Raw genomic sequence first — 15604 nt, forward strand, 5'->3', positions numbered from 1 at the left:
GAAGGGGATTATGGGAACCTCGGATTTATTAGTCAGAAGCACAGTTGACAATGTGGGTTTGCAATTAGCATCTGAGGTGGCATGGGAGCAGTCCTGTGGGACTGAGTCCTTAACCTGTGGGATCTGATGCTATATCTAGAATTGAATTGAATTGAATTGAGTTGAATTGAATTGAATTGAATTGTAGGACAACCAGCTAGTGTCACGGAACTGCTCGTTGTGGGAAAATCCCCATCCATACGGCATCAAGAGTGTGTGAGTGCAGTAGTAGCCTCATAGCAAAGGAGACACATAGGAGGAAGGACTGGAGGTCTTTTCCAACTCAAGAGGTCAAGGCATATTGTGGGTGAGATACTTTTTCATAAAACAGAAATATTAGTTCTACCATAGACTCAAATTATTATTATTAAAATGGTTTTCATGTCAAGGAGCCAATTATAGGTAATCCATTGGTAAGGCAGCCACCACTAGATAGTGATTGCTAGTGAAGCCCTTGGGACCCAAACGCAAGAGTCCAAGAGTTACTTGGTGAGACATACTCATGGAGAAAAGCAGTTAGGAATTGGGGAATCAGACCATGAGAGGGCAGAGCACGGGAAGAGGAGGAATCAAAGGTGATTCCGAGACTGTAAACCTGTCACTCAGCAAAAGGATGATACCACAAAGAAAAAGGAGGATGTTTAGTGGTAAAAATATTAGTACGGAGGTGCCTGGATGGCTCAGTCAGTTAAGCATCCGACTATTGATTGTGGCTCAGGTCATGATCTCCCGGTTTGTGAGTTCAAGGCCCGCATTGGGCTTTCAGCGCAGAGCCTGTTTGGGATTCTCTCTCTCCTTCTCTCTCTGACCCCCCCCCCACTCTGTCTCTCAAAAATAAATAAAATAAAAATTAAACAAAATATTAGTATGGATTTTAGGTATGTGGACTTAGGGATGCTAGTGGGATATCCAGGTTGGGATGAACAGCCCACCATTGGGAAACATAGAACAAAAGCACAGGAGAGAGGAAATGAAGATTAGACATTATCGATCTAGCTATTTAATTAATTGTTAATTAACACTTTAATTGTTAATTAATTATGTATTAATGAGAATGGAGCTGAGATCATCCAGAAAGAAAAAAGAGAGGCCCTGTCTTGTTATATTGGTTTTTATCTTTCACTGCAAGCTCCACAAAGATCATGAAGAACATTTAAGAGGTTTTATGAAGGCATAATTTCTCATTCATCTCTGTACTTCTAGGACCGCTTACCTCTACCCTTACACTCAATGTCCCAAACATTCTCAACCATTTTTAGTGCCAAGGGCACAGCATGATCTTTCACTTCTTCCAAGAACAATTTCCTTTCCACCTTGATCTAGTTGGCCTCATTTCCTTTTGAGTTGTCATTTATTAGTTGTTCTGGAAATGTTTCTTGGTCCTCTGGGTTAGATCTTCAGATCACCCAGTAATACTACCAAAATCCTTACTTTATTGTACTTTAATCATTTATTTACTGCTATTTACTGGCTTGACTCCCTGGGCTTTCTGAGGGAGGGATTTCTGTCTTCATTATTTTAAGCACCTAGAACAGTGCCTGGCACAAAATAAGCACTTAAAAATATTTGTCAAGTGAATGGATGAATGGGTTGATAAATAAATGAGAGGCAAATAACAATAGCTATATACTTGCTTTATAGCTCCTTAATTACCTAGCATAAATTTGGGCTTAAAGAACACTTGAGGGGACAATTAGGTGACAACTATCTTTGTTAAAATGGCCTGCTTTTTAAATTACGATAGCAAACCATGCAGACCAGGTATGGAAAATATAGGTGGACCTTAAATAAATATGTAAAATATAACCAAGTACACCACTGCTTGCATCGCCAGCATCCTTGAGAAATCATCTGACCCAGGAAATGGGCATTAAGACCTGAATAGCTATGGTTTGTATACTGTCTCAAAACTGTCAAGCACCAACTCTGAATACCTGAGTTCACACAGAATCAACAAAACACAATCTTCTTTAGGAGAAAGCATACCTGTCACAAAGACGCCACTGCCCCATACGGAGAACACCGTGGCCTGGAAATCCCACAGCTTGGAGGACTATCGGAAACATGTCCTTTTCTGCGGGACAGAAGTTATCCAGGTCAAGCCGTCTGGGCAGGGGCCAGTGAGAGCAGTTGTTTTGCAAACAGGTTAGTAGATTCCACTTTTGTAAATGTAGTCCCTGCTTAGAGGTGGGGGAGTTGGATTGGGGAAATTTGGTTTAGGATTATGGAGTTTGCCACCTTCTGGTAATAACAGTCATACTTGTTTCTAGTCAGATCCTTATTTATTCTAAGTTGCCACCATTTCCAACCTCACTGGTTCATTGTTAAAACCCTTGTCTAAGATGAAATACATTGATGATACAGAGATGAAATACATTGCCTCAAAGGCAAGACTGTGTTCTTGTTTGTTTGTTTTTTATGTCCCCAGGCTTCTTTCCTTTTCCCTCTATACCAACTCTAAGTGATTCCCAAGAAAAAAGTTCCAACCATTATCACCTGAGGACTGTCTCCTTTCAAACTGCTGCTTGCTGGGCTGTTATTTCCAGGTCCCTGCTGGATGCCTCCCTCTGGGTTCCCTACAGACACTTCAAAGTCAAGGCATCGAAAGGACTTATCCTCCTCTTTCTGTCGACAGCATCACCATCTAGCCGGTCTGTCCACATCACCTTTAGCTTCCCACTTTCTCCCGTACCAAGTAGGACACCACATCCTGTCAATTCTACAAATACCTTCTGAGTCTTGTCTCCCTTTCCTTCATCCCCACAGTTGGTGTTTTGTCCAGGCCTTTCATCATCTCTTGTCTAACCATTGCAACAGAAATATTCTCTTGACTGTTCCCTTTCAGCTTTTGCCTCAAATACTTTGCCTTGTCTTTTGTTCCACCTCCCCTTGGATCTGCCACCAAGTCATATTTCTAAAGCAGATTTTGAAGCAGTTTACACACACCATGCTCAAAAAGTTTTCAAGACTACTAATCTTACTCCCGGTCTTTCACAGGACATCACACAGCCAACACTACCCCTGACCTGTGTTTCTGCCAGCCACATATGCACAGATCCAAAACCCACCTTGAACTTTGTTGTCTCTATGTGTTAGCCTATGATTCAATTGTTCTACCTGATTTTTTTAAATTAAAAATATCAAGTTTTGCTTCAAAGGGGTCAGTGGGCATGAGCTAATGAATGGAAATCATGGGAACCACCTTATCTGAGCTTGTAAAATGCTGAGGCAACAAGTTAGAGAAAACTCTGCTCTTTTTCTCCAAAGCCTACAAAGCCATGTTTGAGGAGACTATATGTTTACCAAGCAGTGGGATTAAGGCGTGTTTCATACAACAGTGGTTCATATCTAGTAGCCCCCCCTTTTGTTGCCAATAACTTAGATTTTAATGAAGATCTACTAAGTGCCATGCCCTGAGGGCTAAAGAAAAAAATTAGGAGACATTCCTTACCCTTAAAGAGGATTGTGGTCTGGTGCAGGAAACAGTGTGGAGTTAGAGCTAACTAAACACAGAGCAATGATAGATGTCACATGATTAAGTGTTACAGGGACCCCAAAGAGGGGGAGAAATTATTTTTGATAGGAAGTGTGGGAGTAGAACTCTGAAAATATTTATTTGATGAGGCGGCATTTTGAGCCAAGCCTGATAGGATGGGAAAGATTTAGCCAGTCCTAGCAGAAAGCTAAAAAAACATGCTAATCTATTTCTGCAAAACACAAAAGAAGGACTGCCTTGGGGTTTTCTGAGAGCAGCGAGCAGTAAAGAGATAAGTCTAGCAACACAGGAGTATACTGAGGGTTGACAGGATCTGGAATGCCGTGCCTAGAAATTTTAACTTTATTGCAAAAAATCAGGGGTTCTGGAAGGTGTTTGGGCATAAGAATGACATGATCAGAGGTATATGTGTTTAAGAAATTACTTGTTTTGTGCTTTCCTTTTGTCTTCATTTTCTATTATTTTCAACACATACTTGAGCTTTAATGTCTTCTCTTAGCAGCTCGTCTTCTCTGGTGACTGTGTCTGTCAGTCCTCAGTCTTCTTTTCCTCAATCTTATGCATGAGTGAGGAGCTTCACTGTGTGAGCCATTGTAGCACTGACTTCCAGAGCAAGAGAAATTGAACAAGGTTAAGTGAATACCACTTATTGTTCCTAGTGACTTGTAGGGATAATAAATGTAAATATACTGTTTGCAGTGATGTCTTCATCCCATATTCAGATGACACTATTAACCAATCCTTAATTCAATGCAAATCATTTTGGGTGTCGTGGTAAACTGTATTAAAGGAACTTACTCCACCTGTGATTACCTTCATGCAGGTTACAATACTGCCAAAGGGGACTTGGTGAGATCCATCCTCTATCCCCGACCTCTGAACTTCAAGCTATACAATGATGCCTTCAAGTTCATAGTGTTCCTGGCCTTCCTTGGCATTGTGGGTTTCTTCTATGCCCTTGGTGTATATATGTACCATGGAGTAAGTACTGGGGGTAAGGCTTTTTAATGACATAGCTTTTTCAAGGATCCTCACCTAACTCAAAAGGGTTGGATAAGGTTCTCTCTTAGCCCCATCATTCTGTGGATCAGTTCTGTCCAATAGAACTTTCTTAGATGATGGAACTATACCTACATGGTCCAGTTTGGTAGCCCTTAACCACATGTGCTTATTGAACACTTGAACCGTGGCTAGTGTGACCAAGGAAATGAATTTTCAGTTTTACTTCATTTTAATTAGTTTTAATTAATTTAAGTAATTTAGTGATTTGATTATTTAGTTAATTTAAATTCAAGTCGCCATATGTAGCTAGTGAAAATTGTATTGGATGGCACAGCTATGAAAAGTTGCAAAGTTCATGACTTCTTTCACCACTTGGATGCGAATGAGAGGTTACTTCATGTGTGGCATTGGTAATACCGAAGCCCAAACATCCTCAGAGGAAATAGGTGTTTCTCAAGTCTGATAGAATGGAGAGGATTTAGTCAATCAGATCAGGGAGGAGAAAGGGCATGCTAGTTGGAGTGAGACAAGGACAAAGGAAGAAATGCAGATGGGTCTTCTGGAACCAGCAAGCAACTGAGAGATTAAGTCTAGCAAGGTAAAATGGGTCACATTGAAGGGGATCTTGAATGCCGTGCTTAGAAATTTGGATTATTTGAGAATGCTGAGATATTTGAGTGTGTACATTGTCTAAGGCATACCCAACATACCATGTACCCAGTGAGTTTTTCTATGTTTTGTTAGGTTCTAAAATAGAACTGACTGTCCACTTTTACAGAACTATATGCTGCACGGATCCCCACTTCCTTTTAAACTTCATAGTGGTCTGGTTTTGGTTTGTTTGAACATTTCTCTTAATAGTTGTGATGGCTGAAGGAAGGGTTCTCACAAATGACCTCTGAGGTCCTTTCTGGTCCTGAGAGTGTGATTCTTTTGTGAACTGTGTAATCTCTTCTTTAAGACATACTGGGATGTTAGCAATGTGGGCTCATTGGGAAGAAGAAAAAAAAATGTAAATAAAAGGGTCCAAACATAGGTATGAAACTGGGTATGGGTGACTTAATTACAATGCCCAAATTTAGTGCATTCTATGTGTGTGTTGTCGGGGAGAGGGGTAAATATTGATGGACAGAGTGACGAGAATTTCCAGGCAATGTTCACTCTCGTACTTGAGCTCTGGGTAGTCATTTCAGTCTGATATAAGCCTTCAGGCAGCATTTCTAGGTCAGGCAAAGGCAAAGGAGGCCAGGACATATTGGCACCCCTAGAATGGACCCTGGAAAGAGCTGGGCAGACTGTTAAAGCAAGTGGGACTGGAACTTGAGGCACTGTGCCAGTTTCATCTGGGGAGCAGGAGCATTGAGCAGGAAAACAAGCAAAAGGCCCTCTTCTGTGGACCAGGAAGCACCCACAGTGATTCGGAATGAAGATTTCCCGGGTAGAACTCAACATCTAATACACACCAAAGCAGCGATACTAATTGTAGACCCCACCTTCTTGTGGGTCATAACCTGTGACCCTGCTGGCTTCCTTCATCTGTACTGTCTCAGGAATAGACAGAGCTGAGTCCTCAGTGTCAACACTTTGTGGCTGTGGTTGGGAAAAACAGAGAACGCTGGATTTTGTGACAATCTGAGATTGGACCAATGATGTATCTAGCAGCCTTTGATATTGAACTTGAATCTGTATTCCCAGTACTCAGAAGAGGACTTTAGTGGCTAAAATTACGGTTAATTTCATAAAAATCTAGGGTAAGGCCATTAATTTCTAGAGAAGGTGAAAAATAAAACAAGCCATGCTGTGATTTGATCTAGGCCCTATTCTTATCAGCCATGTGAATTTCTGTGGACCCGCCTGGGATCTTGACTCTATGAGAATTGACTGGATACTATAAGATACTGGTCACATATTTGTGCCCCCCAAGTGGGACAGCCTAGGGTTCAGATCCTCACCATTTAACTAGCAGATGGCTTGGGGAAGTTATTTTAATATTTTAAGCCTTGGTTTCTTTATCTGTTAAATGGAGAAAATAACAGTGTTTACATCCTAAGGTTGTTGTGAGGAGTAACTAAATCATTTATGTAGCCTAATCCAGCTCTCGCCCCAGAATGTGTGCAGTGAGAACAAGCTATTTTTACTATGGACTTTCCTTTAGCAGACTCTTGGTCATCATTTTTATCAGGTTACCATTCATTTAATAGTTCCTGTGTCAGAAACTGTGCTAGGCTCTATATCTAGAGATGAATAAGATGAACTTGCAAAGGACTTCAAAGATGTATAAGCCAAGCTGCTGCACCCAAGCGGTTTGGAAGCGACTGGGGGAGATTTATAACCCAACTGTCAAGCCCGTGTGTGAAATGTTACAACTCAAAAATGGTCTCAGTGCCTGGGGAGTCTAAGAGGGTGTGTTATGATGAGCAGAGGAAGGATGGTACTCTGGGTGGAGGGAATACCAAGCAAAGAGAAACAGTCAAAAAGGGCAGGGTGGACATAGAAAAGGGATCAGAGTTTCTTTTGTGCACAATGGGAGACAACTTGTCTGTTCCTTAAGCACACCCAAGAGATCTCTCAGCCCCACGGAGAGAGCAGCTCTCTTTAAATATTTTGAGCTTCTAGAACTCTTGGAGTGCTGCAGGAGATGGTGCTAGAAAGGGTGCCGCCCTGTGCTGCTAGGCTAACCTCCATGTCCCTCCCTCCCTAGGTTTCTCCAAGAGACACGGCAACCATGGCCCTGCTTCTCCTCACCGTGACTGTCCCTCCTGTGCTACCAGCTGCCCTGACCACAGGAATCGTGTATGCACAAAAGAGGCTGAAGAAAAAGAAAATCTTCTGTATTTCCCCACAGAGAATCAATATGTGTGGACAAATAAACCTCGTGTGCTTTGACAAAGTATGATCTAAACTTTCCTGATTGGAGGTTGATTTCAAGGCAGAGCAGAGCTGGGAAAGGCCTCCAAATGAATGCCTGGTTCACTGCTCTCATTTTACATATAGGAACACTGAGGCCAGAGAAGGTCACACAGTGGGCTAGTGGTGAGACCATGCTCTACAAGCCCACTGTACAGAGTCCTAAGGAAGTGGTTTAGCTATATCACATCATAAATTTCTTCCCTATGAAATTTAATATTTTTTGCCCGTATTGGGTTTCAAAACAATCTCTTATTGTAATAACTTCTATGACTGACTGGCTTTTTCAGGCAAAAAAATTTGTGAGGAACATTTCTGTTTCCTGAAATACTTTGTCCTGTGTTTAATTGAAAATATTCCATTTTTCTCCTCTGCTTCTTTTAAGGAAAGGGAGGGAGGGGACAGTGCCTGTGTTAATGCACTCAGTCCCTCCTTTCTCCTTTGACCCCCAGGTTATCAGGACTCAGGACTAGAAGAATGTTGTCCTGTAACTGTTTAGGGTTCTGGAGGTAGCAGGGGAGAAGTATGTCCAAATGGGAAGGATTGCTGCTCTGGGACAGGTCTAAAACCTCTTTCTGTGACTCTCCTGTGGGGGGTCCTGTGTCCCTGGAGGGACCTCAGCCTCATCCACCTGCTGTTCAGATCCTGCCCTCTGCTTGGGCAGGCCAATTTAATTGTTGTAACACAGTGGGCCTGGCCGATCCCTCCATGTCTTCACTTTGTTTGTATTAGAATAAATTAAGGCTTTGACACTTTTTAATTAACCTACCTTGGCCAAGAGTCCCATTAATAAGAGGGTCCTTGCTCTGGAGAAGCTCGTGACTTAGCTGAGGAAGCAGGTACAATGGAAGTGTAAACCATGATAATGCAGTGAAATGCATGCTCAAAGAGGCATGGAAAAGCGTCCAAGTTAAGTTACCTGCCATGGATGGGAGGTCACCGCTGAGCCGTGGCTTTGGTTGTTAGACAGAATGGGCTCAGAGATGAGCAGTTCAGAAGCACAGGGATGTCATGGCCTGTGGCATGTAGGTGTGGCTACAACAGGGGCTGTGTGGTAGGGAATGTAGCTGGAGAGGAAGAGCCCAATTGCTCAGGGCCTGATGTGTCAAGCTAAGAAGTGGGGCCTTGTGAAGGAGAATGGGAGCCGTACCATTTTTTTTAAAGACGATCAAAGACATTTTTATAGGTGTGTTTTGTTTATTCCATCGAGGGTAATTGGTGAGAAGGAACAAAAGGGAGGTAGGACTGAGACAGGAAGCTATCTAGGGAAGACTGAAGAGATGGGTCATTGTCCTAAGCAAGGAGGGCAAGAATGGAGAGTATAGGACAAACTGGAGAGACACCATGAGTAGACTTGACAAGTCTTGGCTCCACACTGGAAGCAGCTCAGCCCTAAAATTAGTTCCATTCTATTCTGGCTGAGTTTCCTCTGGCAAAGAAAACCCTCAATCACCACTCCTCAAGTTAACCACTAGGGTTAACAGTAGCTTCTTTTAGTTCCACGGCCTTGGAAGTTTTCTGGTAGGGATTCCCATTATTTACCCAGCAGCCTCACTGGTGCCTGTAATATAAGAGGGAGATTTATAAAGTTAGGTTCGTTACATATTTGTCTTTTTCTAAAACTAATTTTTCCAGTTGTTCATTTTACGTCTCATACAAAGCTTTTCCCCTCCACGTCCTCATGTGCTCCTTTGCTAGACCAACTGAGGAACTGCTCCTCGGCACGCTTGGCCAAACCCCAGTGGCATGACAACATGTCATAGTGCAAAAAACACTGGGTTGGGAATCGGCAAAATGAGAAATCAAGAGAAATTTGAACTCCAATGATCTCTCGGTGCCTTTCCAGCTTGTACATTGTAAAACTCTACCAATATGGTGTTGGAATGAAGCACCCCACAATTAATCGAGGTCCCCGTCTACTTTTATTTCCACTTACAAGACATTCACCATGTGCTTCTTATTCCCATATATTTCTAGTTTATGTTGGTCTGTTAGTTCTCTAAAACAGTTCTCTCTTTTCTATTCAGCTCAGCCCAAGCCTGGGCTAGTATTTATGCTAAGAAGTTGGCTTTTTCTGTCTTATTCCTTTTACAACTGTAACTATAATTTAGTTTTCTTTCTGTTCATGGCTAGTTTTATAGTATAAGAATCATTTTCACATAGAGAAATGACACGGTCCCATTTCTGTTTGCTGCCATCTAATCTCTGTTTTCATGTTCAAAATATTGATGTGTAAAAATATAATCTGATCATCAGGGAAACATTTCAGTTTGAATTAAGCTGCTAACTCTTTTTGAAATGGAATAACTCAAGAGGATTTGGAATCTAAACACACAGGTTGGAACCCTCATAAAATGCAGGAGGGAAATGAAGCAAATAAGTTTTTTTCTATTGTTCTTCAAGGAGTAACTCACACAAAGCGTGTTAGCTTTCTGTGAAGCCCAAATAAATTAATGAAACAAAGAATCCTTCATTCCTTAATTGGAAGTCCAGTATGGGTTTTGTCTTTCTGCATGCTTTGCAAAATTTATTTAACATTTGTCATCTAGAGGGAGATTCTAGATGGGCCAGATTCTGGTTCTTTCTCTCCAACCTGCAAGCCACTGGACCTTGAGGCTGCTCCTTTAACTTCTAACCTGAGAATGTCCCTTCCCTATTTAGTCGATTGTAAGAATTAGAAGCATTGTAAGCACTTCATCATAAAGCGTTATGCCAATTTAATGTGCTGTAATGAAAGAAATGTCATTTGATAGGAAGCTAGAAAATTCAGTGTCTTATACAGAAATGACTGTAAAAAGAATGATGACAGAGACCTGGGTGTCAGTATTGAAAAGGGATACACCCCAGCACTTGGGAATGTTCTGCTCAGCCTTGACAGCGCTGAAGTAGCGGGAGCCACATGGTTACTCTGACTGGGTGTTGGCCTCTTGCATAAAGACACCGGGGTCTGTAATTAATGGTGGGCTATGAAGCAATAAGCAAATTCAAAGTGCTGTCATAGTACTTAGTTCCATGTTGCTTTCTTTGTTACATTATGTGATAAATACTCTCCCATAATATAGCAAATCAAATCTCCCAACCATTTTCCTCTTGACAATCTAACAATAAAACTCATTCATGGGCATTAATGAGTATTTATTATTAGCACTTCATTTCTCTCTAAATTCTCAAAAAGCCCTTTATCAACATTTCATTATCAATCCGGACAGTCATCACGTCACCCATATTTTAGAAAATTGCTGTGAGCCAGATGGCAGACTATGAACTAATCAGTCTTAAAAAGAAAGAAAAATTCTGAACTCTGCTTTAGAAAGATAGCAGGTGCCAACTATAAAGTCAAACTCGTACTGGTCCTTATTGGATTTCCATTCACTAAATGCTTCTCGTTTAACAACAGCAAGTGCAAAAATAAACACACAAAAGCAAAACACTAACATTTGATTGTAATGATTAGTATCTAGAATCATTTCATTATCGACACAGTCTTCTCAGGAATCATTTGTCACCTGCTGAATTCTTCCTTCAGGTACCCTTCTCTGATTTAAAATTTAATGCTTGCAAGAGTGCCTGAGTGGCTCAGTTGGTTAAGCATCTGACTGGCTCATGTCATGATCTCACAGTTTGAGCCCAGCATCAAGCTCACTGCTGTCAGCACGGAGTCTGCTTTGGATCCTCTGTTTCCCTCTCTCTCTGCCCCCCCCCCCAACTCAAGACATGCACACATGCTCGCTCTCTCTGTTAAAAATAAACATTAAAAACATATTTTAAAAATAATAAAAAAACAAAATTTAATGCTTACAAACAAGGACTTTGGACAACTAGATCTACTTTAATGTTTTGGGAGGTTGGGTTTTGTTTAAATCATGATATAACCAAAAGTTCTAAATCTTATGCTAATACCAATTCTAACTTCTTCCAGACTGGCACTCTTACGGAAGATGGGCTGGACCTCTGGGGGACTGTCCCTACTGCTGACAACTGGTAAGCACTTCAGTGAAGATGGGATGTGGGATTGGTGTAGCTACCTTGGTTCTATTCAAGTCCGTCCTTCTGGTGTCCCAATTATTCTAACTTGTTAAATTAAATGGGTTCTAAGTTCAGAGTCAGATGGGGAAAATAGGCCTTCAAACTCCACATGAAAAAATAGAACGAACTGGATAAGTAAGAAGCTGAATGAATAAAAAAGAGGAGCAAAGAGTGAAATCATAAGTGTACTTAATTAAAAACCACAAAGATTTGCTGGTGGTTATTGGACTGGGCGGGGTGGGGGGAGGAGTCCAGAAAGGAAGAGTTCCCTCCCTTCCCTCATGTAGCTCACATCTCATGGGATTGAAAGGCACAAATGCATTCATCTTCTACGCATAATACAGTCCATGGAAAGAGCTATGATTAAGGCACGCATATCAGAAGAGAGAAGAAAAAATAATAATGATTGTTTGATATAATACACAGTCTTGGATTTTGGAATAACATAGTGAATAAAAGGTCAAAATTAATTTTGGAAATGAACAGAATGAGGAAAAACGCCTGACAAAGATAGCACTTGAGATAGAATGTTAAAGGGTATAGGGCTACCATTTTTACAGACACAGGTGAAAAGCTGGCCACAGGAGAGGGGAGAACAATCACAGAGATGCTACCCCAGAATGGATAGTGAGGAGAGGGCCCTTGCTCCCCTTCCTCACAGGGCTGAGATCTGCCCTCTCGGTCTAAGTACAAGATGCCTTGACTCTTCAGCTCTAGATATCCCCCCTTGGCTCTAAACAGTGGTTGAGCCTCTGTCATTGAGTCATGCAGGGGCTCTCCAGCACAGTGATGGGGCCAAACACAGCTCTGGCACGAGATAACAGCAGACAGGCAGTGCGATGTTGCAGAAAATACTTGGGTTCAACCCTACTCATGTGGTTCAGCTCCTGGTTGCTCAGATGGCCGGGCCAAGCTTTTGTCCGGGCAGGCACTGCTTTGTCTTCTATTGGCCAGACCAGTGAAAGGGGAATAGGATGCTTAGGGTTTTCACCCCTCCTCTCTTTTCCTTTCCCCAAATGCTCAGGTTTTCGGGGTGTAGAAACCACAGTCTACAATTCTCATTTGGCTATTAGATGGGAAATGAGAATGGTAAACTGTACCAGTCTACCATCATAAAGGAAAATGAGACGCTGGATATCTATGCCAGGAGTTTCTAGAAATAGGGCAAAGGACTGAGTCGTGAGAAATATTTCAGAGTCCAGGTGTGCTTTTCTTTTATTTTAAATTTTTTTAATGTTTATTTTTGAGAGAGAGAGAGAACATGAGTGGGGGAGGAGTGGAGAGAGAGGGAGACAGATTCTGAAGCAGGCTGCAGGTTCTGAGCTTACTGTCACCTTAGGCACTGACCTCAAGTAACCTGACAGAAGTCTCTGTGATTATATCCAGGCACTTAGACTTTATCATACGGGACATGAGGAGCTCTGGAAGGATTTGAACATAAAGGTTAAGCATTATTGAAACTCTGTGTTGGCAAGATTTAAGGGGCAGAGTGTGTAAAATGATTTTGTTGAAGACTTTCATTTCTTAATCATCTTCTCTCCCAGTTTTCAGGAAGTGAATAGCTTTGCCTCAGGCAAGGCTTTGCCATGGGGCCCGCTGTGTGCTGCCATGGCCAGCTGCCACTCTCTGATCCTTCTCAATGGGACCATCCAAGGAGACCCACTGGACCTCAAAATGTTTGAGGGCACTGCCTGGGTAAGATGATAGTTTCTTGTTTTGGCTAAATGAGAAAAACTTGAAGAAATCCTTACTGAAAGTGGAAAAGTTTTCTAACTTTGGTTGAAGCTCAGAGAAGATTTGTAACAACGTTGAAGGAAGGTTCGACTCTACCTGAATTTCCCAGTATCTGCTCCCAAGAACTCTGTTAATGAGTGCAGCTTGAAATAAGGTTCTGTGAGCAAATCGTTTGGGAACCTGCTGTTTTAAGAAAGTAAAATTGATTTCTTGACTACCAGATTTCTTTAGTATACTGTGGTGCATTGTGAATATTCAAGAAGGAATAGGATAAGCAGCATTTACCAAACCTTCTTGACCACAAAACCTTGACAGGCCAAAAACATGGTACATTCTCTGTAACACTCACAGAGAAACAGTGGTCTAAAGCAGTGCTATTCAGTATAGTAGCCACTAGCCGGCGACATGTGGTTATCGAGTACTTAAAATTTGGCTATGCAACCAAGGACTGAATTTTCAATTTTATTCACTTTAATCAATTTAAATATAAATGGCCACAGGTGGCTGGTAGCTACTGTATTAGACAGTATAGGTCTAGATACTAGCCTGAAGGTTTCCCAGTCCAACTGGATCAATTTTTTGAGCTGAGTGTGAACAGTTGAAGGGTATAAACCCATTCTCGTGGCTGTCATGACATGGTGAGCAGACCTCTCGACCCCATCACTTTCTAGCTGTGTGACCCCAAATCCAGAACCAAGATTCTGAGTCTGTTACCTCAGGTGTGCATTGGTGATAATAATGCCTCACTCACCGACTTGTGGTAAGCACTGATCCTATGAGCCTACAGGGTCTGCTTGCATTGTAAAGTGCCCACCAAGTGAAAAGCATTCATTCATTCAGGCAGTCACTATTTAGTTAATTACGTTACTCTGCTCTCCAAAAACCCAAACCAAAACAAAACACGTTTTCAAGCTACTGACAATGATATCTTAACTACAGGGCAGCATTTAAACAGAATGTTAAAGGAATGAAAACACATGACTGCAGGGACATGAAATACACCTCACAAAAAGGCAAATTTATAGATGTATAGATTTATAGTGGGGGGAGGGGCACCTGAGTGGCTCAGTGGGTTACGTGTCCGATTCTTGGTTTTGACTCAGGTCATGAACTCACAGGTTCATGAGTTCAAGCCCCGACTTGGGCTCTCCACTGGCAGTGTGGAGCCTGCTTGGGATTCCCTCTCCCTCTCTCTCTCCGCACCTCCCCCCCCACACTGTTTCTATCTAAAAATAAGTAAACTTATAAAAAAAAATTTTAAAAAGTGTGTACTGGCAAAAATGTAGCTTTCTAGAAGCCAAAATAATAAAAGAGGAAACCTGGTAAACATGGAAAGTTTTGATAGCAGCAAGTTAAAATTTAAGCATTTGCTGTGGAGAAATCTTCTACTTAAACACAAAGGGATAATCACTTTCCTGGATCTTAACGGAGAGGAATCAGTGTAATTATTACACATTGTCCTCACCGGCATCCTTCGCGTAGACACAATGATGAGCTGCTTAGGGTCATTCTTACTATATGTGACTTTGATCATGGTTCTGACGGTGGCTCTTCTCCATCGAGGGGTGTTGGTCTATTTGTACACATGACATACAAGTTGGGGTCTTGTGCAGGAACATAAATCGCTAGGATTAGCTCTGTAAGAACTGTCTTTAAGAGCAGTGGTATCCACCCCAAGCAAAGTATGGAAGTGCAAAGTGGTTTGCAGAATTTAAAACTAGGTGAGAAACTTTCAGTCTAGAATTAAATATCCTTTGGTGGATAGGAAACTGTCATGAAACATAAGGAGGAGGGAAAATATCCTTGTAGACTCCAATAATTTTAGTGCTACAAGGGATGTCAGAATATTTTTCAGAAGAAATTTGGGATCTGGAGAAATGGAGGCATTGTCCCCAACGTTAAACAGGTAAGTGATGGAGCAGAGGCCAAATGTTGTCTCCTATTTTCTGATTTGTATATCTGACTGCCTTTCCTATATTTTAGGTTAATATTGGTTTCTCAAATGGTGTAACTTATACTGTTGCAACCTCCAAAGAATGCAAACTGTTTTCAAATATGCTTTCTAATTTGCCAGCAGCTAACTTGTTAACTCTCTAGCTAATCAATTAGGCTAGTAACGTAGATACAGAATAAGAATTAATCCCAGGTTTATCTCAAGACCCAATCCTAACTCAACTGAGGGCTAATGTGCTCAGCTATATTAAATTCTCATCCAATTGCTAGTCATACCATTCAGGAAGAGCCATTGGCTTGTAGCCGGCATTTCTTCCATCAATTACCACTTAAACTGTAGTCACAATATTTCTGGCTTTTTGACATTCTCCAAGGTCCTTAATAACACAACAGAAATTTGACAATGATGGTATTCAGATAATTAGCCTACAAGAGAAAATATGTGGA

The 15604-nt window shown here is 41.5% G+C and overlaps 1 protein-coding gene across 2 annotated transcripts in view; it reads left to right on the forward strand.

Annotated features, from left to right (window-relative positions):
• LOC128778168 (probable cation-transporting ATPase 13A5) overlaps window positions 1-15604 on the forward strand; it is a 53210-nt gene that overhangs the window by 15750 nt on the left and 21856 nt on the right. For both annotated transcript variants that reach the window (XM_053906505.1, XM_053906506.1), the window contains exons 4-8: window positions 2014-2184; window positions 4359-4516; window positions 7239-7427; window positions 11364-11425; window positions 13015-13165. In XM_053906505.1, the coding sequence (XP_053762480.1) occupies window positions 2014-2184; window positions 4359-4516; window positions 7239-7427; window positions 11364-11425; window positions 13015-13165 (731 nt within the window). The remainder of the gene's footprint in view (window positions 1-2013; window positions 2185-4358; window positions 4517-7238; window positions 7428-11363; window positions 11426-13014; window positions 13166-15604) is intronic.

The sequence above is a fragment of the Panthera pardus genome, unplaced genomic scaffold (assembly GCF_024362965.1).
Source record: "Panthera pardus isolate Hobbes unplaced genomic scaffold, ASM2436296v1 HiC_scaffold_189, whole genome shotgun sequence".
Classification (NCBI taxonomy): domain Eukaryota; kingdom Metazoa; phylum Chordata; class Mammalia; order Carnivora; family Felidae; genus Panthera; species Panthera pardus.